The 26,160-nt window shown below is 41.1% G+C and overlaps 1 protein-coding gene across 3 annotated transcripts in view; it reads left to right on the top strand.

Annotated features, from left to right (window-relative positions):
- gabbr2 (gamma-aminobutyric acid (GABA) B receptor, 2) overlaps window positions 1–26,160 on the top strand; it is a 381,082-nt gene that overhangs the window by 96,579 nt on the left and 258,343 nt on the right. The window contains exon 1 of one of the 3 annotated variants that reach the window (XM_061931199.1): window positions 20,044–20,148. The exons of the other annotated variants lie outside the window; for them this stretch is intronic. Coding sequence (XP_061787183.1) covers window positions 20,056–20,148 — 93 coding nt within the window. The 5' untranslated portion in view covers window positions 20,044–20,055. Of the gene's footprint in view, window positions 1–20,043; window positions 20,149–26,160 lie in introns of those variants that run through there. 3 annotated transcript variants of the gene reach the window in all.

The following is a 26,160-nucleotide window of genomic DNA, read 5'->3' as shown; positions in this document are numbered from 1 at the left end:
CTGGGGAGAGGGAAGTCTGGGCTTCCCTGCTTAGGCTGCTGCCCCCGCGACCTGACCTCGGATAAGCGGAAGAAGATGGATGGATGGATGGTGTTACGGTGTGGATGTTCTCCCAAAATGTGTTTGTCATTCTTGTTTGATGTGGGTTCACAGTGTGGTGCACATTTGTAACAGTGTTAAAGTTGTTTATACGGCCACCCTCAGTGTGACCTGTATGGCTGTTGATCAATTTTGCCTTGCATTCACTTATGTGTGTGTAAAAGCCGCATATATTATGTGACTTGGCCGGCACGCTGTTTGTATGGAGGAAAAGCGGACGTGACGACAGGTCGTACAGGTTGTAGAGGACGTTAAAGGCAGTGCCTTTAAGGCACGCCCCCGATATTGTTGTCCGGGTGGAAATCGGGAGAAATTCGGGAGAATGGTTGCCCCGGGAGATTTTCGGGAGGGGCACTGAAATTCGGGAGTCTCCCGGGAAAAAAGGGAGGGTTGGCAAGTATGGCGGTCACTCGAACGAGTATGACGATCCTCCTGGTAGGGGTGTATCCCTTCATGAAGGATGCCTGTGCGTGATCCTTGACAGAAATCGGGTCAGGGTCCAGTGGCAAGGAGTCCAAGACGACTGGGGACCCTCTTCTGCTGCAGCCTTCTTCCGCCATCGCAGCCGTTTTGGTAGTTCTTAAATCTACCGTGTTCCGCCTGCTCCACCATTGAGGTCTTCACCGTATCCCTGGCTAGGGGGCAGTCAGGTACTAGGCCTTTGCCAAGGGCCACCTGGGGTAACAGTTGTAAAGGGGTTAACCACCTAGTGCCCCAAGACCTCATAGAGGAGGCCGGATGCACTTTAACGTCATGCCCAGGACTTGCTACTACATTATACTTGCAGTGTGTATATAAAACATTGATGGAGGGTTTTGAAGTTGCCTTAGAGGACTTTGAAGTCTACAACGTCTTCCATGCGTTTTTTGTTTTTAACATCTTTACAATCTTAAAAAAAAAAAAAAAAGACGTGTTCTTGTCTCTCATGATCGTGAACGATAGTGGACAGGTGTGTGGATTTGACCCATCCCTCTAAAAAGTGTTTTAAAATGGTTAAATGTCGTCTTTTTCTTTTTTGGTGAGCTATCAAGCTACTTCCTGGTTTGCAGAAACTGACGTCAGGCTTCAGTAATAAAATATGTCAACTAGCAGGCTAGTGGGAATATTTCAGTTATGACTTTCAGCCAATCAATAGCAGGTGAGGAGAACTGCACTCAGAAGCGGAGGAGTGGTGGAGCCGGACAGGAAGTGAAACAAAAATAAGAGCGCTAAACAGGAAAGAACACACCAAAGTAATAAGGCCAGACCTGACCTTGACCTTACTATCATGACAGGGACCAGGAACATCTGTTGGAAGTGTACTAGCTTCCTCAAATAAGACACTGCAGGTCTACGGGCTTCCAAAACAACTAACATGGCCGATATGTTTTGATCCAATCTAGGGCTGCAACTAACGATTAATTTGATAATCGATTAATCTGTCGATTATTGCTTCGATTAATAATCAGATAAAAGAGACTAACTATCCTTTCCAGTATTTTATTGAGAAAAAAAAACAGCATTCTGGCGCCATGTTCTTTCAACTTGCCAAATAAAACAAAGAAAATGTTACAAAAATGCACACTTTTGACACCCCTGCTATAGATAATAAAAAATGTAATGTGATAAATCTATGGATAAAAAGCAGAGCCTGGCGACGCATGCACGTTTATCATAACTCTCTCTCTCTCTCTGTCTCTGTCCCTCCCTCACCAATGCTGCTGCGCGCACAATTTGTTTTGTTTTTAACCCCTTCTCAACCCTGAATGTACATTGAAAATACACGCAACGTGTATTTCCTTGTACGCAAGTGCGTTGATTACTGCAACGCACTTCTCGTCAGGGTCCCCAAAAAGAGCATCAAAAAGCTCCATGTACATCCAAAACAGCGCAGTGAGGATCTTGACGAGAGTGCGCAAGCGTAATCATATCACACCTATTCTCAAATCACTCCACCGGCTCCCTATTGCATCCCGGACCCAATTTAAGATCAACCTGCTCACTCACCAATGCATCTATGGCAACGCCCCCTCCTACCACATGGACCTAGTTTCCCCTCAACCTCCGCTCCTGAAACACTAACCTCCTCAAACCCATCAGGACAAAGTTACAATCTTTCTGCTCGACCGCTCCCGAACTTTGGAACTCTCCCCGACCATCTTAGAGCACCACAGTCGGTCGACCATTTTAAGAAGGGCCTAAAAAGCCACATTTTTAGCACAGCTTTTATCTAATTTCTCTGCCTTCTTGTTTTTAAATACACTGCTTGCCTATCTGTTTTATCCAGTGCTTTCATGCTCTTTTTTCTATTTTTATCTATGTTTCTGTTTTATCTAGTGTTTATCTAGTGCAGGGGTAGGGAACCTATGGCTCTTTTGATGACTGCATCTGGCTCTCAGATAAATCTTAGCTGACATTGCTTAAGTAATGAATAATTCCGCTGGTAATCACAGTGTTAAAAATAACATTGAAAATATAAAACATTCTAATGCATTTTAATCCATCCATCTGTTTTCTACCGCACCTGTTCAAGAAGTCGCATTAATGGTAAGAAGTATTTTATCTATTATTGGTTAGCTTCAGAATAACAATGTTATTAAAAAGAAGAAGAGACTTATTTTACTCAAAAAATGTTGGTCTTACTTAAAAATGCAAGCATTTAGTGGTATTCAGTGTTAAAAAATATTATATGGCTCTCACGGAAATCCATTTTAAAATATTTGGCTTTCATGGCTCTCTCAGCCAAAAAGGTTCCCGACCCCTGGTCTAATGTATGTCATGATTTCATTTCTATTTTAATTTTTTTAATTATTATATATTCTTACTTTCTATTTTTATTTTTAATACTTTGTAGCACTTTGAGATTTTAACAGATGTAAAGTGCATTACAATTCATTATTATTATTATTATCAACCCTAACTCAAAATGCCGGACATTTGAGGCATTTAAGAAACACCGCCCTGACAGCCCCGCAAAAGAGGACATGTGCGGCGAAAAGAGGACGTATGGTCAGGACCTAGCCCGGTCGCTGCTAGCATGCTAGCAGTGACCGGTTTCACCGGACATGTTCTCTTTTGCTAGCATGCTAGCAGCTAACGGGCTAGGTCCTGACCATACGTCCTCTTTTCGCCGGACATGTCCTCTTTTGCGGAGCTGTCAGGGCGGAGTTTCTTAAATGCCTCAAATGTCCGGCATTTTGAGTATTGTTTACACAACGTGCAGTACGCTACTTAATATGTCCGTGTGGAAACTCGTTCGGTACACCTCCGCACCGAACCGAAACCCCCGTACCGAAACGGTTCAATACAAATACACGTGTCAGGCTTTCCCCTGACAGTTTGGTTGTGTTTTAGTTTTTCCTCTGTGTGTGTGTGTAGTATTTCCTGTCAGCGCTCTTGTTTTGGTTCTGTTTCCTGTTTGTCTCCCTGAGTGCTGTGTCCCCTCAACTGTGGCTGATTGGCACTTGGCCACACCTGGTGTCAATCAGCCAGCTGCTATTTAAACCTGCCTTCCCCTCCAGTCAGTGCTGGATTATTGTAGGAGCTACGTGTCATTGCCAATGTCATTACTACCTGTCTTAATACTTGTCGTTGTAGCTCTGTCTACTTTTGTTTCACTCTGCTCATGTCCTAGTTCCTTCGTGTCACAGTAAGTGTTTTTGTTTCTTGTCCACAGTTAGCCTCTGTGCTATTTTAGTTCATAGCCAAGTTTGTTCTCCGCCTTGTGCGCGCCTTTTGTTACCCTTTTGTTTGTTGTTTTGCCATAGTGTTTAATTAAATCATGTTTTCTCACTCAATGCCTGCCGTCATCTCTGCATCTTGGGGTTCGTCACCAACAAACTCTGACAACACGTACCGTTACACCCCTAATATTTTGATTATTGTTTCTCAGCTGTTTGTAAATGTTGCAAGTTATAAATAAAGGTTAAAAAAACTAAAAAATAAAAAAAAACGTAGCCTCAGCGCATGCGCATAGCATAGATCCAACGAATCGATGACTAAATTAATCGGCAACTATTTTATAATCAATTTTATCGATTAGTTGTTGCAGCCCTAGTCCAATCTTACGGGGTTCACCGTAGGAATGGGTACAAAATTTGCTACTTTTTTTGGCGCCAACCAAACCCAGCTGGTCAAAACTGTGGGCACGGTTTCATGTAAAATCCAACAGTGCCATGTTAAAGTACCTGGTGCCACGCCTCTTCGCTCTTCAACACTTGGCGATCACTCCAGCAGCACTGAGGGCGGACGCAACCAAACTACCTCTAGACAATGTTGCAAATTTCAATGCCAACCATGACATTGACTCAGTAAATAGACTTAGACTTCCTTTTTACTGTCATTCACATTTGAACTTTACAGTACAGATAAGAACAACATTTTGTTGCATTAGCTCCTTGTAGTGCAGGATAAAAAAGCAATAAGGTGCAGATATAAATAAATAGATTACTGTACAGATAAATATATTGCACTTTTGCATATGCATCCACGTTCATGGATGTATGTTATATTGTCTTTATATTGCAGCCAGTTAATGCATTTTTGGGGGAATTGAGGGGATTATTATGGTGCGTTCAAGAGTCTTATGGCCTGAGGGAAGAAGCTGTTACAGAACCTGGAGGTTCTGCTACGGAGGCTGCGGAATGCTCCAATGTAAATGAAATAAGGCTCCACTTTTCCTAAAATGCGCTAGCTTGATGCTAATATACTAAACTTTGCTATGGACATGCTTCTGATTAGCATTAGTGATTTTACATGGCGATTTCAACACCTCCAAATTTGTGAATCAAAACTACAACTAAGATGCACGTTCCAATCAGAAGTACAATACTTACAGGATTCAAACTTTCTAGGGTGCAACAAAACACACAAACTATACACTACTGCAATGTAACGTCTTGGACTTGCAACTGTAATTGTGACTTATTGTCATACTTGCTTATGTGATAATAAAACAAAAAAGTTAAAGTTAAAGTACCAATGATTGTCACACACATGCTAGGTGTGGCGAAATTATTCTTTGCATTTTTGACCCTTTACCCTTAATCACCCCCTGGGAGGTGAGGGGAGCAGTGAGCAGCAGCGGTGGCCGCTGCGGTGGGTGATTTAACCCCCAATTCCAACCCTTGATGCTGAGTGCCAAGCAGAAAGGTAATGGGTCCCATTTTTATAGTCTTTGGAATGACTCGGCCGGGGTTTGAACTCACAACCTACCCATCTCAGGGCGGACACTCTAACCTAGATGGGACAACAGCTTTTATCATAATCACCTCATTTTTAAATGACATCTTATTATTAAGATACACAAGTAACGAAAATTGGTACCGTTGAGTGTCGCATCGATGTGAATGGCACCCTTCCGTAGTTCACTGTGACATTCGCTACGCCATCTGGCAGTTGAGAGACTTGTAACCAACATTTTGGCTTGCAACTTAAAGCAAAACAATTACCCGAGAGCAGAGGCACCACAGTATATGTTGAATACATCAATGTACATGTTGTCAAACAATATGACACTATTATCACGCATCTTGCAGACATTGAAAGTCGTTTTGAACACAACCCATTTCGAACTGCCAAAACCACCACAAAAAATAGAGCGTTTAATTTTTTTGGCGGGTCCCCGTGGTTCCCAACCGTAAGTACCCGTCCATAGCGTTCTTACTTGTATGGATTCTTCCTTCATCCCTCCAAGCAACATTTGTAAGTTTTACAAAATAACTAAAACTGTTTATACTTATTAAACCGTTTCATGTGTGAGGTCTGTAGGAGTATTTTCATGCATATTTATACGTGCTATCGTAATGTAATCAAGCAAGCGTCATTAGCATAAGCTAATATGCTAACACGTTTACAAGTGTCTGTGTTAGTATTAACTTACAATGGCATTTTTTTGGTATTGTTTCAGCTTCACAGATTCCTCAGTAAATTCACCAAAATGTCACCGTGGCGTTATTGAGTCTGTTTAGGTGATTGGAGAGCTAGCTTCCGCAGCTAGTGGGTCCATGACGATGAATTCTGTTTTGTTTGATCAGCCGTTTTACTGCCGCGGTCAAACACTGTTTGGAAACAATCAAGCTATGTAAATCAGTGTTTTTCGACCTTTTTGGAGCCAAGGCACATTTATGTTCATTGAAAAAATGCGGAGGCACACCACCAGCTGAAAACCTTAAAAATGTAAACTTGGTAGTTGATATTGACAGTAAAAAGTAATTGTTGCAATTGTTGGATATGACTTCAAACCGTAACCAGCCATGCATCACTTTAGCTCTTGTCTCAAAGTAAGTTTCACGACCTGTCACATCACGCCCTGACTTTTAGTTTTTTTGGTGTTTTCCTATGTGTAGTATTTTCATGTCTTCCTTTGGCGCTATTCCCCGCACCTGCTTTGTTTTAGCAATCAAGACTATTTAAGTTGTGCGGACGCTATCCTTCTTTGTGTGGAAATTGTTGATTGTCATGTCATGTAGGGATGTACCTTATGGACGCCGTCTGCTCCACACGCTGTAAGTCTTTGCTGTCGTCCAGCATTCTGTTTTTCTTTACTTTGTAGCCAGTTCAGTTTTAGTTTCGTTTTGCATAGCCTTCCCTAAGCCTCAATGCCTTTTTTAGGGGCACTCGCCTTTTGTTTATTTTTGGTTTAAGCATTAGATTACAACAACAGATTACATACGTTTACAAAGCAATTAGCTACCTGCTGCCACCTACTGATATGGAAGTGTATTACTTGGTTACTCTGCCGAGCTCTAGACAGCACCGACACTCAACAACAGCATTTTATTTGCGGATTATAATTACTGGTTTGCATGAAATATTCTTAACCCAAATAGGTGAAATGACATAATCTCCCACGGCACACCAGACTGTATCTCACGGCACACTAGTGTGCCGCGGCACAGTGGTTGAAAAACACTGATGTAAATAAACATTTACAGAATCAATGTACATGTTATCAAACAAAATTACATATATCAAAACTAAATCCATCAATAAAGATGCAATACAAAAATATGCAGGTCACGCAGCAAAGACGCACACTCCATTTGTAATTTCTCCATACCAGAATGTCATGTCTTGTACGCAGTCATGACAATTTACGACAACAAACGTGAATGGAAAACCGTTTGCCTGCTGGACAATCAATATAATGACATATGGATGCGTCGGGGGAAGTTGGAGAAAAGGCTGTCATGAATAAAACAAGGTGCATAAACATGCACAGTGCATGTATAGATGACACATGCACAGTCTTTGGACAGAACCTGGGGGTGGCGGTAATTTGCTGTTAGATGGAGGACAGGTGCAGCTGGCGCTAACAAGGCATTTCATCATGCTTAGCTCCAGCTAACACACACACTTATTGAGAGTGTTGACTGAAGGCCAGCCTCCATCACACAAACTGCTAGTTAGTCCTTCACAAAGACTCGTACAATGGGTGACATGCACCGTGACTTTGATTGAAATTATTTCATAGAAACATGTTATTCCCTCCAGGAGAAAAAAAACAAAACCTCTCAGCGAGGCGTCAGTCAGTCGGGCAGCTGTTAGCTCCCATTTCGGCTAATTGAGCACCGTTTGTCAGCGGCATAATCGCAGCAGGCTAATGCCATCACGCGAGGGTAAATCATTAAGGAGCTAAAGGTTGGCCTCAAGAAAAGGTAATGGAGACAACCGATTCAGGACAAAATGTTCATTTTCCCCCCTACTACTAACCCTGAATGGTTGGAGGCTGTCGCTTGGCAACTCCAACTTTCATGTCTCTGGGATGAATGCAGATTTGCTTGGACATTCTAGGATCATGTTCTATGGACTGGACTCTCACAATATTATGTTAGATCCACTATGGACTGGACTCCACAATATTATGTTAGATCCACTATGGACTGGACTCTCACTATTATGTTAGATCCACTATGGACTGGACTTTCACACTATTATGCTAGATCCACTATGGACTGGACTCTCTCACTATTATGTTAGATCCACTATGGACTGGACTCTCACAATATTATGTTAGATCCACTATGGACTGGACTCTCACTATTATGTTAGATCCACTATGGACTGGACTTTCACACTATTATGCTAGATCCACTATGGACTGGACTTTCACACTATTATGCTAGATCCACTATGGACTGGACTCTCTCACTATTATGTTAGATCCACTATGGACTGGACTCTCACAATATTATGTTAGATCCACTATGGACTGGACTCTCACAATATTATGTTAGATCCACTATGGACTGGACTCTCACAATATTATGTTAGATCCACTATGGACTGGACTCTCACAATACTATGTTAGATCCACTATGGACTGGACTCCACAATATTATGCTAGATCCACTATGGACTGGACTCCACAATATTATGTTAGATCCACTATGGACTGGACTCTCACAATATTATGTTAGATCCACTATGGACTGGACTCTCACAATATTATGTTAGATCCACTATGGACTGGACTCTCACTATTATGTTAGATCCACTATGGACTGGACTCTCACTATTATGTTAGATCCACTATGGACTGGACTTTCACACTATTATGTTAGATCCACTATGGACTGGACTCTAACAATATTATGTTAGATCCACTATGGACTGGACTCTCACTATTATGTTGGATCCACTATGGACTGGACTCTCACTATTATGTTAGATCCACTATGGACTGGACCCTCACACTATTATGTTAGATCCACTATGGACTGGACCCTCACACTATTATGTTAGATCCACTATGGACTGGACTCTCACTATTATGTTAGATCCACTATGGACTTGACTTTCACACTATTATGTTAGATCCACTATGGACTGGACTCTCACAATATTATGTTAGATCCACTATGGACTGGACTCTCACAATATTATGTTAGATCCACTATGGACTGGACTCTCACAATACTATGTTAGATCCACTATGGACTGGACTCCACAATATTATGCTAGATCCACTATGGACTGGACTCCGCAATATTATGTTAGATCCACTATGGACTGGACTCTCACACTATTATGTTAGATCCACTATGGACTGGACTCTCACAATATTATGTTAGATCCACGATGGACTGGACTCTCACACTATTATGTTAGATCCACTATGGACTGAACTCTCATTATTATGTTAGATCCACTATGGACTGGACTCTCACAATATTATGTTAGATCCAGTATGGACTGGACTCTCACACTATTATGTTAGATCCACTATGGACTGGACTCTCACAATATTATGTTAGATCCACTATGGACTGGACTCTCACTATTATGTTGGATCCACTATGGACTGGACTCTCACAATATTATGTTAGATCCACTATGGACTGGACTCTCACAATACTATGTTAGATCCACTATGGACTGGACTCCACAATATTATGCTAGATCCACTATGGACTGGACTCCACAATATTATGTTAGATCCACTATGGACTGGACTCTCACACTATTATGTTAGATCCACTATGGACTGGACTCTCACAATATTATGTTAGATCCACTATGGACTGGACTCTCACACTATTATGTCAGATCCACTATGGACTGGACTCTCACTATTATGTTAGATCCACTATGGACTGGACTCTCACAATATTATGTTAGATCCACGATGGACTGGACTCTCACACTATTATGTTAGATCCACTATGGACTGAACTCTCATTATTATGTTAGATCCACTATGGACTGGACTCTCACAATATTATGTTAGATCCAGTATGGACTGGACTCTCACACTATTATGTTAGATCCACTATGGACTGGACTCTCACAATATTATGTTAGATCCACTATGGACTGGACTCTCACTATTATGTTGGATCCACTATGGACTGGACTCTCACAATATTATGTTAGATCCACTATGGACTGGACTCTCACAATACTATGTTAGATCCACTATGGACTGGACTCCACAATATTATGCTAGATCCACTATGGACTGGACTCCACAATATTATGTTAGATCCACTATGGACTGGACTCTCACACTATTATGTTAGATCCACTATGGACTGGACTCTCACAATATTATGTTAGATCCACTATGGACTGGACTCCCACACTATTATGTTAGATCCACTATGGACTGGACTCTCACTATTATGTTAGATCCACTATGGACTGGACTCTCACTATTATGTTAGATCCACTATGGACTGGACTTTCACACTATTATGTTAGATCCACTATGGACTGGACTCTCACAATACTATGTTAGATCCACTATGGACTGGACTCCACAATATTATGCTAGATCCACTATGGACTGGACTCCACAATATTATGTTAGATCCACTATGGACTGGACTCTCACACTATTATGTTAGATCCACTATGGACTGGACCCTCACACTATTATGTTAGATCCACTATGGACTGGACTCTCACTATTATGTTAGATCCACTATAGACTGGACTTTCACACTATTATGTTAGATCCACTATGGACTGGACTCTCACAATATTATGTTAGATCCACTATGGACTGAACTCTCACTATTATGTTAGATCTACTATGGACTGGACTCTCACAATATTATGTTAGATCCACTATGGACTGGACTCTCACACTATTATGTTTGATCCACTATGGACTGGACTCTCACAATATTATGTTAGATCCACTATGGACTGGACTCTCACAATATTATGTTAGATCCACTATGGACTGGACTCTCACAATACTATGTTAGATCCACTATGGACTGGACTCCACAATATTATGCTAGATCCACTATGGACTGGACTCCACAATATTATGTTAGATCCACTATGGACTGGACTCTCACACTATTATGTTAGATCCACTATGGACTGGACTCTCACACTATTTATTATGTTTGATCCACTATGGACTGGACTCTCACAATATTATGTTAGATCCACTATGGACTGGACTCTCACAATACTATGTTAGATCCACTATGGACTGGACTCCACAATATTATGCTAGATCCACTATGGACTGGACTCCACAATATTATGTTAGATCCACTATGGACTGGACTCTCACACTATTATGTTAGATCCACTATGGACTGGACTCTCACAATATTTTGTTAGATCCACTATGGACTGGACTCTCACACTATTATGTTAGATCCACTATGGACTGGACTCTCACTATTATGTTAGATCCACTATGGACTGGACTCTCACTATTATGTTAGATCCACTATGGACTGGACTCTCAGAATATTATGTTAGATCCACTATGGACTGGACTCCACAATATTATGCTGGATCCACTCGACGTCCATTGCACCGGTCGCCCAGGGTGGGGTCCCCACATCTGCGGTGCCCTCCAAGGTTTCTCATTGTCCCATTGGGTTGAGTTTTTCCTTGCCCTGATGTGGGATCTGAGCCGAGGATGTCCTTGTGGCTTGTGCAGCCCTTTGAGACACTCGTGATTTAGGGCTATATAAATAAACATTGATTGATTGATTGAATGTTGGGTCATTGTCTTTACTGTAAGATGATCCATCTTCAATGTTCAGGCTCAGGCCAAGAGGTTCTGGTCCAAGGTTCTACAAAACATAACTCGGTTTGTCCGCTTCTCAACGTAAGGAAATCTAGGCAGAGAAACGTTTCCACCTTCACGTTTTTGGTGCTTTTAAGTACGAACTGGTAACGTTCCCATCAAGGTTTTATGCTGACGATTCTGACGCCGATCACCCATGAGTGAGATCGCCCGATACCAATATTGATACCGATCACGTGTATTACCTGTACATTGTTCTATTCACTATGGTGAGTTAGGGCTGGGCATAATATCATGACATAAGTGTTTATATCGGTCGATATCGATAATTATTGATATTTCTTACGGCCTACGGTAAATAAAGGAGAAAAATATATGACATGTAGACATTTTTATTTCCAATGTAACCTTCCTCTGACTATAATCCCCTCAGATATCAAGGCAGAAAAGAAATGTCCAACAAAAGCATGGAAAACACTCAATGTACACAAAAAAGTGACATCACAGAAATGCTTAACAAAGTCAAATCAAATCAAATCAACTTTATTTATAAAGCACATTTAAAATTTACCACAGGGGTAGCCAAAGTGCTGTACAATGGGCAGGTTAAAAGATAATACGAGAACCGAGCAAACACAACACAACACAAACAGCACGATAAAAAATAAATAGAACATAAAAACAGGTTCACAGCAGGTGTATTCTGGGGCGCCATAGCAGGATGGATATCACTCAGTGTTAAAAGCCATGGAATAAAAGTATGTTTTTAAGAGGGATTTAAACACAGGAATAGAGGAGGCCTGTATAACACTCAGAGGTAGGTCGTTCCAGAGCTTGGGAGCAGCAGCGGCGAAAGCTCTGTCACCTCTAAGCTTCAGCCTTGTGTCAGGGACCGTCAGTAGCAGCTGATCGGCTGATCTTAGGGATCGGGTGGGTCAGTAAGGCTGAAGGAGGTCGAAGGGATATGTTGGAGCGAGTTTTTTAAGTGTAAGAAAATTGTTCAAAGTGTGAAAATGTAAACACAGAGAAACCTGAGAAGAACCATTTTCTGCAGGTTGTGCCAGGAAGTTATAGCTATGCTCTAATGTTTGGTACCGCACAAGAGAAAGAAAAAAAAAAATTATTATTATTATTATTTTTTTTATTTTTATTAAATCAACATAAAAACACAATATATATACATTATATATCAATGTATATCAATACAGTCTGCAGGAATACAGTCCGTAAGCACACATGATTGTATTTCTTTATAAAAAAAAAAAAGAAATCCCCCCCCCGGTCCGCGGGACAAATTTTCAAGCGTTGACCGGTCCGCAGCTACAAAAAGGTTGGGGACCACTGCTCTAAAGGGTGAGTGCGGGCTAAGGTGGGGATGAGCGCCTTGCATCATTTATAGTCCACATTGGTCTGACTACAATCCCTATTGAAAAAAAATCCCAAAACCTGTCCAGGTGACTTTTCCTCTTTTGTCCACAATTTCTTCATTTTCACTTTCTCTTCTCACTCCATGCAAAGAATCAACCGCCAGACAACCAAACTTGATAGTTGATACTGTTACCTGATGGGCTGTTATCGTGTCACTCCCACTGATCACGTCCTTTTTCGCTCGTGACTTTGTTCATGTATCTAACCTTGCTTAGGAACTTCCACTTTCTTCCAACAAATAATTATTATTGCCTAGCCTTTTGGTAAGTGCTATTGATAGTAGAGATCCGAATCATAGGGGCGGACATTTAACTGAGGAGCTGCCCATCTTTACCACAGTTGTGTCCCAGTGTTTACATGCTCAAGATTGTACTCGCGTGAAAGATTCCTTCACACTCTACGGGAGACACAATTACATTTTTATATTCGGCTCCGGATTGAGAACAAGCTGTAACGTACACGTTGTCTATCCACAGTGCGAAGCCGCTTCTAAGACACTAATCTTCACCACCAATTTTTGCCATGGCCCATTTTCACTGGAGGACTAGAGGAGAAGCAATGTCTAAGCATGTAACACACACACACACATATATACACACACACACACACCCCAAGCAGGACGACACAAGAAGCTAATTACTTAAGCTTTAATGTAAAGTAGGGGTGTTCAATCCAGATGTCAATACTACTTGATACCTTGTGTAGTATTAGATCAATATTTTAATTTGTATTGTTCTTAATACTACTAAACCTTTTCGGGGGGATTTTCGTCATTGTTTACAATCTAAAGGTGTTCACACATTGTCAGTTTGGATGGCGTTTCTCAAACCGCCGTGACATATGTCTCATCGATGCCTTTCCCGACACATTTTAAATGCGTAGTACCATCCCCAAAAGGGGGCGGAGTGATGCTTCAGTGTTGTTATGGTGTTCACATGGTGAAGGTCCGGTAGGACAATGACTGGCGGATTATGGCGGTGTTAACACACTATTATCACCGATCTTACACGTTTTGAACACAACCCATTTCGAACCGCCAAGACCACCACAAAAAATAGAGCGGGTCCCCGCGGTTCCCAACCATAAGTACCCGTCCATAGCGTTACTACTTGTATGGATTCTTCATTAATCACTCCAAGCAACATTTGTAAGTTTTATAATATAACTAAAATAATTCTCACTTACTAAACCGTCCCATGTGTGATGTTTGTTGAAGTGTTTTCATGCATATTTGTTTGTGCTATCGTAATGTAATCAAGCAAGCATCGTTAGCATTAGCTAATATACTAACACGTTTACAAGTGTCTTTGTTAGTATTTTTAACTTACAATGGCATTCTTTTTGTATTGTTTCACTTTTATAAAATCACCAAGACGTCACCGTGGAGTTAATGAGTCTGTTTAACGCAGCTAGTGGGTCCACGACGATGATTTCTGTTTTGTTTGACCAGCCGTTTTACTGCCGTGTATACAGACACCGTTTGGAAACAATCGAAGTATGTAAATAAACATTTACAAAATATGTATATGTAAAAAAAACTCATGTCACAACGATTAAATCTGCGTCTTATAGTCCGGTGAGGCTAATGTATGGCCAAATATTGTCTTCTAAAATTTAGTGGGTGCGGCTTATATACCGGTGCACTCTATAGTCCGGAAAATACGATAATCAATCTAATATGAATCATATACTAGCATAACCCATGTGTGGAGGGGGGCGTGGCCTGCGGACCTGCAGCAAAACGGGCTGTCCCAGGACCGGCTTCGAGATTAGCGACAGGTGCGTAGGTTGTCCACCTGGGCCTGATTATCTAATCACCTGTCGCTCTGTTAAAAGGCAGCAGCCGGGGAGGAGAGAGACAGACAGACACAAAACAATTGCTGAAAAGCAAGACAATTTATTGCAAAATAAGACTGTATTGTGAACCTGATCCAGGCTCTCATGTCAGTGCTTGGTGGTCCGAGGAACCCGGAGGTGTGAATGAATGATGGGTTGCCACTTCTCTGTGAGCGCTTTGAGTATCTAATAATAGAAAAGCGCGATATAAAATCTAATCCATTATTATTATTATTATTATTATTATTATTAGGGGAGAAACTTCCACAATTTGGCACCCAAAGGTGGGGCCAAAGAGGCAGAGGAGGCCGACCCCCTAGTGGCTCTCGCAAGCGTGCTCGCGGTGGTGACAGCAACCAGCCACCAACAGCTCGAAGCAGTCCTGGCACACCCCGTTTCGCTGCAGGTCCGCAGGCCACGCCCCCCTCCACACCATGGTTTCAACACCGCCAATTTATGGATGGATCTTCCCTCCTCTTACATGTTGTGTACTGACACTTGCTATTATATTATCCTCTCTCTAACTCTTATTCATCGACTTATTCACTTCCTGTTAATATCTGCTTACTTTCTGCTGTAACCTGCTTCCATCTACACTTACTCAATTTTAGCAAACATTTATTTTTTTGTTTCGAGCGAGCGGTTATCTTGGCTATCAGCATGATGGTTTCTGGGTTGCTCTCGTGTGTAACATACTCAGCCTCCAGTGATAATAATACATGACAATGACACCTACGATACTCAGAAATGTAGTCTGTTTGCCTTAACTCTCCTTCTCCCAAGCCATGTGTCAATCAAACACTTTTCCCCGCACTGTTATTCATTCATTAGAAAAAGAAATCAAATTCCCGAGGGACAAATTGGTGGATGAATATGTTTGTTTAGGGTGGCCATGTAGATAACCCTCTCCCAGCGCCACACAACACTTGTTCCCTCTTAATAAAGTCCATCACGCCGCTTCGTCCGATTGGATTGGGTTTTTTTTTGCTTTTTTCAATCTCGCCACTCGGAGGTCCGCCGTGCACTTGTTCCGTCGAAATCTCATTCAGTTTGCTGGCTGACGGCTAACAGGGTCAAATGACTCTCCAGATGAGACACACACACACGCACACACACACACACACACACACACACACACACACACACACACACACACACACACGCACCTGCCATTCATGCCCTCCGTCTATCAGCTGCAAACCTCCTGAATGGAGTGGCAATAATAGAAGAGGAAGTGTTGACTGCTGATAGCGAGGTCATTACCAACACAACAAGTTAGCCATCATTTCTTCTTCTCTACCTCCTCGTCTTTTTTCGCCTCTTTCTTCCTCTCTGGTTGCCATGGCGACGCATGTTCTGCAGCACTAGATGAGTGCAGGGGATGACAAAAACAGTGCGGCATGCATGTGCTTTTGGTTTTTTTTTTGTTGTTTTTTACAATGAAACGCTCACTACTGGAGGTTCAAAGTCAAATATCTGGCTGTCATTTCCACGTCAAAGTAGCAGGTGGCGCTATAGCCAGTGACTGTGAGGCAATTGTAGCTATTGAGAACAGCAGTCAACACCAAGCTATGTTAAAGAATGCATTCATCCTTCAATTCATGGTCATACGAACCGCATGAAAATCACATTTTGCACACTGCCATGTGCATGCCCAACCAACAGGTGGCAGCATAGCTCTTAACCTAACCATTGTAGGTGAGAAGAAAAAAAAGAAAGCTTTTTGTTTTGGCGGGAACAAAAACAACCACAATGGAACACTGACGTTAAACAATGTAAAAATATTGCTTTTCTCCCTAACCTTTTTTTTTTAACTGCAAGTTTATCCACAATACCATAGAACAGGGGTCGGCAACCTTTACCAGTCAAAGAGCCATTTTGACCAGTTTCGCAAATTATAGAAAACAATGGGAGCCGCAAAATTTTTTTGAAATTTTAAATGAAATAACATGCATACAAAGTTTTCTTTTTGCTTTGTGCTATGCATAAACCAGGGGTTTCAGACACGCTGCCCACACCTTTGTATGGAATTTGAAAGCTGGTGCGGCACGCGGGTTTTAAATGAATGGCGCTTGCCAGCGTCATGCGTGCCGTGATGGTACAGAATATAGCACCCACTACAACCAGCGTGCCTGATCAGTCACACATTGTATGGTGTTCCTGCTTGCTCACGTAGGTGACAGCAAGGCATACTTGGTCAACAACCACACAGGTTACACTGACGGTGGCGGTATAAAAAAAACTATAACACTCTTACTAATAATGCGCCACACTGTGAACCCACACCAAACAAGAATGACAAACACATTTCGGGAGAACATCTGCACAGTAACACAACATAAACACAACAGGACAAATACCCAGAATCCCATGCAGCCCTAACTCTTCCGGGATACATTATACACCCCCGCTACCAAACCCCGCCCACCTCAACCGACGCACAGAGGGAATGGGGGGGGGGGGCGATGTGTGAGGGAGCAGGGTTGGGGTGGGGGCGGGGTTTTGTGGTAGCAGGGGTGTATAATGTAGCCCGGAAGAGTCAGGGCTGCATGGGATTCTGGGTGTTTGTTCTGTTGTGTTTATGTTGTGTTAAGGTGCAGATGTTCTCCCGAAATGTGTTTGTCATTCTTGTTTGGTTTTGGTTCAAAGTGTGGCGCATTATTAGTAAGAGTGTTAAAGTTGTTTTATGTGGTCACCGTCAGTGTAACCTGTGTGGTTGTTGACAAAGTATGCCTTGCTGTCACGTATGTATGCAAGCAGAAGATGTATACCATATAACACGTGTTGTGCTGGCACTGTTAATACAGATTGTAGAGAGCGTCAAATGTTTTACCATCATGGCACGCCCTTATTATAGCTGTAAGGGTGAAAATCGGTGAATATTAATCCCGGGAATTTTCTGCGAGAGGCCCTGAAATCCGTAAGTCTCACGGGAAAATTGGGGGGTTCAGCAAGTAAGCTGCTGAGCCGCATCAGAGTGATCAAAGAGCCGCATGCGGCTCCGGAGCCGCGGGTTGCCGACCCCTGCCATAGAACAATTACAATAGTAGTGAATATCGTTTAAGGATGGTGGTAAGTGAAAGGGTCCCCCAAATAAGCTAGAAGAAGCTTTTGGCAGGGGGTCCAGAGGACAGTATATGCATGGAATGCTGAAACATGGTGGCAAGCACAAAAAACGCTATATGATAAACACAAAATAATAGTACTAAAGCAAGCATACACATACATACATACATACATACATTCAACCACGCACAACCCAACAGTAGTCTACCCCACATGAGGCATTAGAGATAGGTGGTTAATAGGTACGTTTTCAGTTTCTTTTTGAAGTTGGAGAATGAATACAGCATCCTGAGGATCTCATCAAGCCGGTTCCAAATCTTTGGTCCCCTGCATACAACACTTCGAGCAGTACAAGCCAGACGATGTTTACCTGGTATCAAGTCAAGTTAGGAGTGGTGTGGGCATGCTGGGGATGATAGATAGGAACCAAGCTACAGAGCCTGAGATTCAGCCTGTGGATGACTTGATAGGTTAGACAAGCATCGTGATAAATATTGAACTCTGTCAGTCTTAAGGGATGATAATTATGGAATAGATGTGGAGTGGGGGCATTAAATTTGGACCATGACAGGGCCCGTATGATTTTCTTTTGCATGGATTCTAATTTGTGAAGGTAGGTAGGGAAGGTGTTACACCAGATGACATTACAGTAGTTTAGATGTGGTTCAAAGAGAGTTTTGTATAGAGTAAGTAGAGCATAAAGAGGAAGATAATGACGAAGGTGAAAGAACAGGCCAACATATTTGGATAATTTGTTTAACAGATGGCTAATGGTAAACAAATAAGTTAAGATAACTTCAGCCAATCAGGACAATGGGTACTATTAACTGGTACCGATATTGATATCAGATTAATATCGGTATTGCCAATATTGAACCTGATTCGATATTTTGTAGTTTGTAATCTTAGACAAGATTTGATCAAGTGAAATGAGTCAGGGAGAGAACAATGGTAGGTATGAAAAACACAAATGTATTTATTATTAACCATCTGGAAAGGAGTTTTGCTGTCTTTCAGTTGAAGTGGAGTGGCGATAGTTTTTTTGGCGACACCAAGTGGCTACACAAATTAATGACGCGGCAAGTCGAATGATGCGGACACGTTTGTTACTGGATACTTTCTAATTAGTTTCTGCCTTGGAGACTTTATGTGTAAGTAATATGCAAATATGATTATGTGATACTTGATATTATTTTTCATTATGCATGCTGTTTTATACTGCACTGGCGTTCAATCACTAATACGCATGTCTAGCTTGTGTGCTAAGCTGTTGTGTAGCTGCTAGCTCATAGAAGCCACTAACCTAGCATGTTAACCTTTTGTAAATGGAAAGAGCAACCTTGTGTTTGCATGCAAGCACACATCATCACATTCTTTCTGCTGATATCGGTCAGATGTCTGATTGGAACATTAATGCATTGATGCACAAAGCAAGTGACTCATCTTTAATGTTTCACTTAAAAAACAAAAACTAATCTATTGGTTTTTTTTGTAGAATTTTTCAATATATATTATTTATTACAGGTTATTTGTTATTAATACAAATTTGGACTTCACATTATATCAGATTAATAAAAAAAAAGAAACAAAATAATGATTAAAATAGGGCTGTCATATGATTATTTTATCAGATTAATCAGTTTTCAAATTACCACGATTAATTACCATTTGCAATGATGCCTTTTCACTGTACTAACATAAACTGTGTGTTTATTAAACACTCCAAATGATATTCAAATCAAACTGAATCAGATCAAATCAAATACTAAGATATTCAGGTAGTGCAGTGCACCACTGCTATTAGCTCGGTGGCAACTAGCTATCTTAAATGCACATATTAAAATGATTATGTTTTTATTGTAAAGCTGCAATGTACAATAAGTAGTGTGGCTGTGTCACTGCAATGTTAATGTGTATTAAAGACATTTAAATGTGTGGAGAAATGGACATAAACAACATATATCAACCCAAAATGTTTTGGCAGTACCTCTGCGGACTATAACACTAAACTATACATCCGATGTTGGGTATTATTTCCTGTCAGGCTCTTATTTTGTATTTGCCATTTCCTGCTTGGGCAGCAGCTTTGCACTGCTGGCACAGGTGTGCAGTATTAGTCATCAGACCTTGTTAGTGGCTGTATCATGGCACATTTTATGCAATGCGACGTCTGTGTCGGACCAAGTTGTCCTCACTCCCCCGGACTGTTTGGACTCCATGCTTCCTGGTGGAGCCTCGTGAGTTTTTTCTTGCTTTATACCAGGGGTGTCCAAACTTTTGGACTTGGAGGCCGCATTAGGCTAAAAAAAAATTAAAGCCGATGACATGCAAAGTAACTATATATATATGTATGTATGCATGCATGCATGTATACATGTGTGTGTGTGTGTGTATATATATATACATTTTATATATATATATATATATATATATATATTTTTTTTTTTTTTTTTAAATATATATATATGTGTGTGTGTGTGTATATATATATATATACTGTATATATATATATATATATATATATATATATATTTTTTTTTTTTTTTTAATACATACAGTACAGGCCAAAAGTTTGGACACACCTTCTCATTCAATGTGTTTTCTTTATTTATGAACACATGTGGCGTTATGTACTTAACTCTGATGAGGTGGCGACTTGTCCAGGGTGTACACCGCCTTCCGAATGCAGCTAAGATCGGCTCCAGCATCCCCCGCGACCCCAAAAGGGACAAGCGGTAGAAAATGGATGGGGATATATATATATATATACATCAGGGGTCCTCAAGTACAAATCTCGAAGGTCCACAAATGTTTTTTTGAAACAGGCTGGGTCCCTTTATTATCGGTCAAGCTTATATAATAGCAGGAGGTAGGTAGTTTAACATTTTCTTAAAATTAACAAAAATAAAATAAATATCCAATAAAATACATGAAATATTTTCTTTGAAACAAAAATAAATAAGAACTTTGAAAAAATGTGTCCTCTGCATTTGACCCATCCCTTGATCACCCCCTGGGAGGTGAGGGGAGCAGTGGGCAGCAGCGGCGCTGTGCCCGGGAATCATTTTTGGTGATTTAACCCCCAATTCCAACCCTTGATGCTGAGTGCCAAGCAGGGAAGAATGCTGGTATGAGCTTTTAAACATAACCCGTTAACTGCTGCCAATCAAATGGTGAATAAGATACTCTTTAGGGTTCATATGTTTGTAAATCTGACTGTGTTGAAGTCAGTGCCTCACCAGCCATCAACCTCACCGCACGTTACTGCTCTGTTGCTATTTGTTGTTGTGTCATAGATTTAACAAAAATCTTGCTTGATGTTTCATATGGCTTTTTCAGCCTCGTGATTTCTTTTTTTCTTAGCTCTGAATCATGAGGAAATGTCTCTTCAAATTCGCGGTGCTCTTTCAGATAGTGACGTTTCAGATTTTCACTTTTCACCAGAGCAACAGTAGTGTTGCATAGTAGACACATTGGTCTGGTACTTGCAGTAGGTAGGATGAAAACATATTGCTCTGTCCATTCTTCCTTGAAACGTCGGTTTTCCCTGTCCACCTTTCTTTTACCAGCCTGAGCCAACTTGGAGCATGCCATTGTGATTTGATTCACATTCAGTGACTGACGAGTGAACAGTTAGCGAAGTAGCGATACGAGACAACTGTGTGCCTGCAGCGAAAGGTTCCATGCACTGTGCACATGACCCAGGTGGTAACAGCCTATCAGCGCGTCGTTGTGAAAGAGATGACAACCCATACCCCGGAATTAGCCAATCAGAGTGGCGTTCTCTCGCTCTCACTCCGTCTCTCTTTCTCTCTCTGAGAGAGAGAGAGAGACGGAGTGAGTGAGACACGAGAAGTGTAAACGAAACGTGGAGATATTTGACTAAAAACAACAAAGAACGTTGACTTGCGCTAGCGATAACTCACAGATAAATACAATTATTATATTTTTTTATAATAATTATAAGTATAATAATAAAAAAAACATTTTTTTTTTTTTTTTTTTTTTTTTTTTTTAACTATAATTCGTGCTGGGTCCGGACGGACACGTCGCTGGGTCCGGACATGGACCGCGGTCCGCCTGTTGAGGATCACTGATATATATATTAGAGGTGTAACGGAACACAAACATTTCGGTTCGGTACGTACCTCGGTTTAGAGGTCACGGTTCGGTTCATGTTCGGTACAGTAAGAAAACAACAAAATATGAATTTTGGGGTTATTTACCAAATTTTCAAAATCTTCCACCAAAAATATTTTTCTGAGCGGAATATTTGATGTGAAGTAATGGGAACCTTGGATAGGTCAATAATTCATAATAACATTGATTTTGATTCAATATTATGTTTTGAGCAATGACTTTTTGAAAGAAAAATAAACAGCTTTGTTTTATTAGTCAACATTGCAACTTTTTCTAATTTACATTTCACCTTTAAGCTTTTTTATTTCACTTTTGTTATGTTTTTGTTTATTTTAATAGTATTTTTACAATGTGTCGTGGGCCTTTAAAACATTAGCTGTGGGCCACAAATGGCCTCCGGGGCACACTTTTGACACCCCTGCTATAGATAATAAAAAATTAAATGTGATAAATCTATGGATAAAAAGCAGAGCCTGACGACGCATGCGCGTTTATCATAACTCTCTCTCTCTCTCTCTGTCTCTGCCCCTCCCTCACCAATGCTGCTCGCGCACAATTTGTTTTGTTTTAAACCCTTTCTTAACCCTGAACGTACATTGAAAATACACGCAACCCTAACTCAAAATGCCGGATTTTTGAGGCATTTAAGAAACTCCGCCCTGACAGCTCCGCAAAAGAGGACGTATGGTCAGTCTATCGTAGCCTGTTAGCTGCTAGCATGCCGTGTGTTGTGCATTGTTTTTCAACCTTTTTTGAGCCAAGGCACATTTTTTTATTAAAGAAAATACGGAGGCACATCACCAGCAGAAAACGTTAAAAAAATGAAACTCCACCAGGTTGTCGTGCCTTATTTTGAGTTAGTTGTTGTTTTCCTGTGTGTAGTGCTTTAAGTTCCTGTCTTACGCTGTTATTTTGGTGGCCCTTCCTGTTTTGTTGGTGTTGTCCCGTAGCAGCTACACGCCTTCCTTTTGAGCGCTATTGCCTGACCGGCTTTCTATTGGCAAACAGGACTATTTCAGTTGTGCAGACGCTTTCCTTCTTTGTGGGGACATTGTTGATTGTCATGTATGGATGTACTTTGTGGACGCCATCTCTGCTCCACACGCTGTAAGTCTTTGCTGTCGTCCAGCATTCTGTTTTTGTTTACTTTGTAGCCAGTTCAGTTTTACTTTCGTTTTGCATAGCCATCCCTATGCTTCATTGCCTTTTCATTTCTGTTTTGTTAATTTTTGGTTTAAACCTTACATACATTTTTACCTGCATGCCGTAATCCGCTGTGCTCTGCATATTGGGATCCCGACAAACCATCCTCGACGCATTCCGACTTCTACAAAGCAATGAACTACCTGCTGCCACCTACTGATATGGAGTGTTACATGGTTACCCTGCCGAGCTCTACACAGCACAGACACTCGACAACGGCACATTATTATAATTATTGATTTGCAAAAAATATTTTTTGGACCATTTAGGTGAAGTTGCATCATTTCCCACGGCACACCAGACAATATCTCACGGCACACTAGAGTGCCACGGCACAGTGGTTGAAAAACACTGGTTTACACAACGTACGTTACGCTACTTAATATGTCCGTGTGGAAACTCTTTCGGTACACCTCCGAACCGAAACCCCCGTACCGAAACGGTTCAATACAAATACACATACCGTTACACCCCTAATAAATAAATATATATATATATATATATATATATATATATATATATATATATATATATAACTTGTGTATATATCCAGTGGGTACAGAAAGTATTCAGACCCCTTTTAAATGTTTTACTCTTTGTTTCATTGCAGCCACATGCTAAATTCAAAATAGTTCATTTTATTTCTCATTAATGTACGCTCAGCACCCCATCTTGACAGAAATAAAAACAGAAATGTAAAAGTCATAGCAAATTTATTAAAGAAAAACTGAAACATCACATGGTTGCAAGTAGGGGTGTAACGGTATCGTCGATAACGCGGTATTTTGGTTTCAAAGTCTTCACAATAACACGGTGAAGCCGGATGGTATTAAACAAAAACTTGGTGTGTGTTTTTTTCCGGCGCATTAGCGTTGGCAGGTTCTGTAAATAAACTACATCTCCCAGAATCCTCTTCACAGCGCGGGGCGCCAAGGTGGGGGCGTGGAACCCCGTAAGCAGGGAGTGAAGTGTGTTTGTCGTCGATGAGAGGATTATTATTTTTATTTTTTTGGGACATTTCCTGAAAAACTTGATCAAAATTCATCCATAACTATTTGAATTATGTTGCTGACAGAAGGCAAGAAAGTCTGCGTTCTGCAAAGCAATGCGTGCCACTTTCGTTTCCAAGGCGACACGGCACAGAGGGAATCACCCCCAAAACAAATGTGCAACGTGGGGAATATGAGGAATTTGAAAAACTGCTTGATAAATCATCCTTTATCCTTTAATTTTTCCACCATGCACACACCTGGCTATATAAGACCTCAGAGCAAACGTCAGAGTCTTTGTGTCAGAGGAACTGCCCAAGGAGGAAATCTGGCCAAGGTTACAAAATCATTTCTGCAGCACTCAAGGTTCCCAATAGTGAAAGATGGTGGTGGCAGCATCATGCTATGGGGGTGTTTTTCAGCTACAGGCATAGGACGACTGGTTGCAATTGAAGAAAAGATGAACGTCGCTAAGTACTTCCAGAGTGCTCAGGACCTCAGACTGGGCCCAAGGTTCACCTTCCAACAAGACAATGACCCTAAGCACACAGCTAAAATAACAAAGGAGTGGCTCTTGAACAACCCATTGACCATTTTTGACTGGCCCAACCAATTGAGCATCTCTGGAGAGACCTGAAAATGGCTGTCCCCCAACTTTCACCATCCAACCTGACAGAACTGGAGAGGTTTTGCAGGAAAGAATGGCAGAGGATCCCCAAATCCAGGTGTGAAAAACTTGCATCATTCCCTAGAAGACTCATGGCAGCATTAGCTCTAAAAGGTGCTTCTACTCAATACTGGGCAAAGGATCAACACTTATGACCATGTGATATTTCACTTTTTCATTTTGAAATCATTAGCAAAAATGTCTACATTTCTGTTATTTCTGTCAAGATGGGGTGCTTTAGAAAATGGCTGCAATGAAACAGAGTGAAATATTTAGAGGGCTTTGTGTATATATGTATGTAAACATATATGTATGTGTATATGTTTATACATATGTACATATCAATGTGTTTATCAATATACTGTATGTATACTTATGTATTTTTGCATATTTATGTACTGTATATTTGTATATGTATGTATATATTTATATGTATGTACTAGGGGTGTAACAGTACGTGTATTTGTATTGAACCGTTTCGGTACGGGGGTTTCGGTTCGGTTCGGAGGTGTACCGAACGAGTTTCCACACGGACATATTAAGGAGCCGCCTCCGCTTCCTTCTGCCTCTGTTTCTGTCAGGACTCTACACAGCACCCAGCATTGTCCCACCTACACAACCATCTGATTGGTTACACACAGAGCGGTAACAGCCAATCAGCAGTGCGTATTCAGAGCGGTAACAGCCAATCAGCAGTGCGTTTTCAGAGCGCATGTATTCAGTGCTTAGTGTTTAGCAGGTAAGCATCAGGCAGCGGACTCTCCCCAATGGATAATAAACACCTCCCAGTCAACTACTAGTGACATCACTATGAGCCCGTTGACCTTCTAGAAATATAAAAGGCAGCTCAGCTCGCTCGCAGTCCTGGCTTGAGGTGAAGGCTAATTCGCTTTTAGCGTAAAGTTAGCTCATTTTGCGGTGCGTGTGTGTGTTATGGACAACAAAGCCCTGTCTGTCTGTTATTTCACTTGACCTTTTCCTGTGTTGATTGAGCTGTGTTGAAGCAGCAAAAAAGGACATTATGTTAAATGAAGAGTTTCTGTCTCTGATAGTTGATATAATAATGTAAGTGCATCATTAAGCCTACATGAACTCCATGGTGTTCAGGGATGAATAGTCTCTCCTATTGCTATTGTACTATTTTTTCAGCTATAGTTACATTAATCACTAGTAATGCAGCAGCCTAGTTTTGAATGGCAGGGTGCCTGCTATCACATGTTGATAAAAATATAACATTTACATAATAAAAA

This window comes from Nerophis lumbriciformis, linkage group LG37, assembly GCF_033978685.3.
Source record: "Nerophis lumbriciformis linkage group LG37, RoL_Nlum_v2.1, whole genome shotgun sequence".
NCBI classification, from domain to species: domain Eukaryota; kingdom Metazoa; phylum Chordata; class Actinopteri; order Syngnathiformes; family Syngnathidae; genus Nerophis; species Nerophis lumbriciformis.
This window is presented reverse-complemented; position numbering and strand designations above follow the sequence as displayed.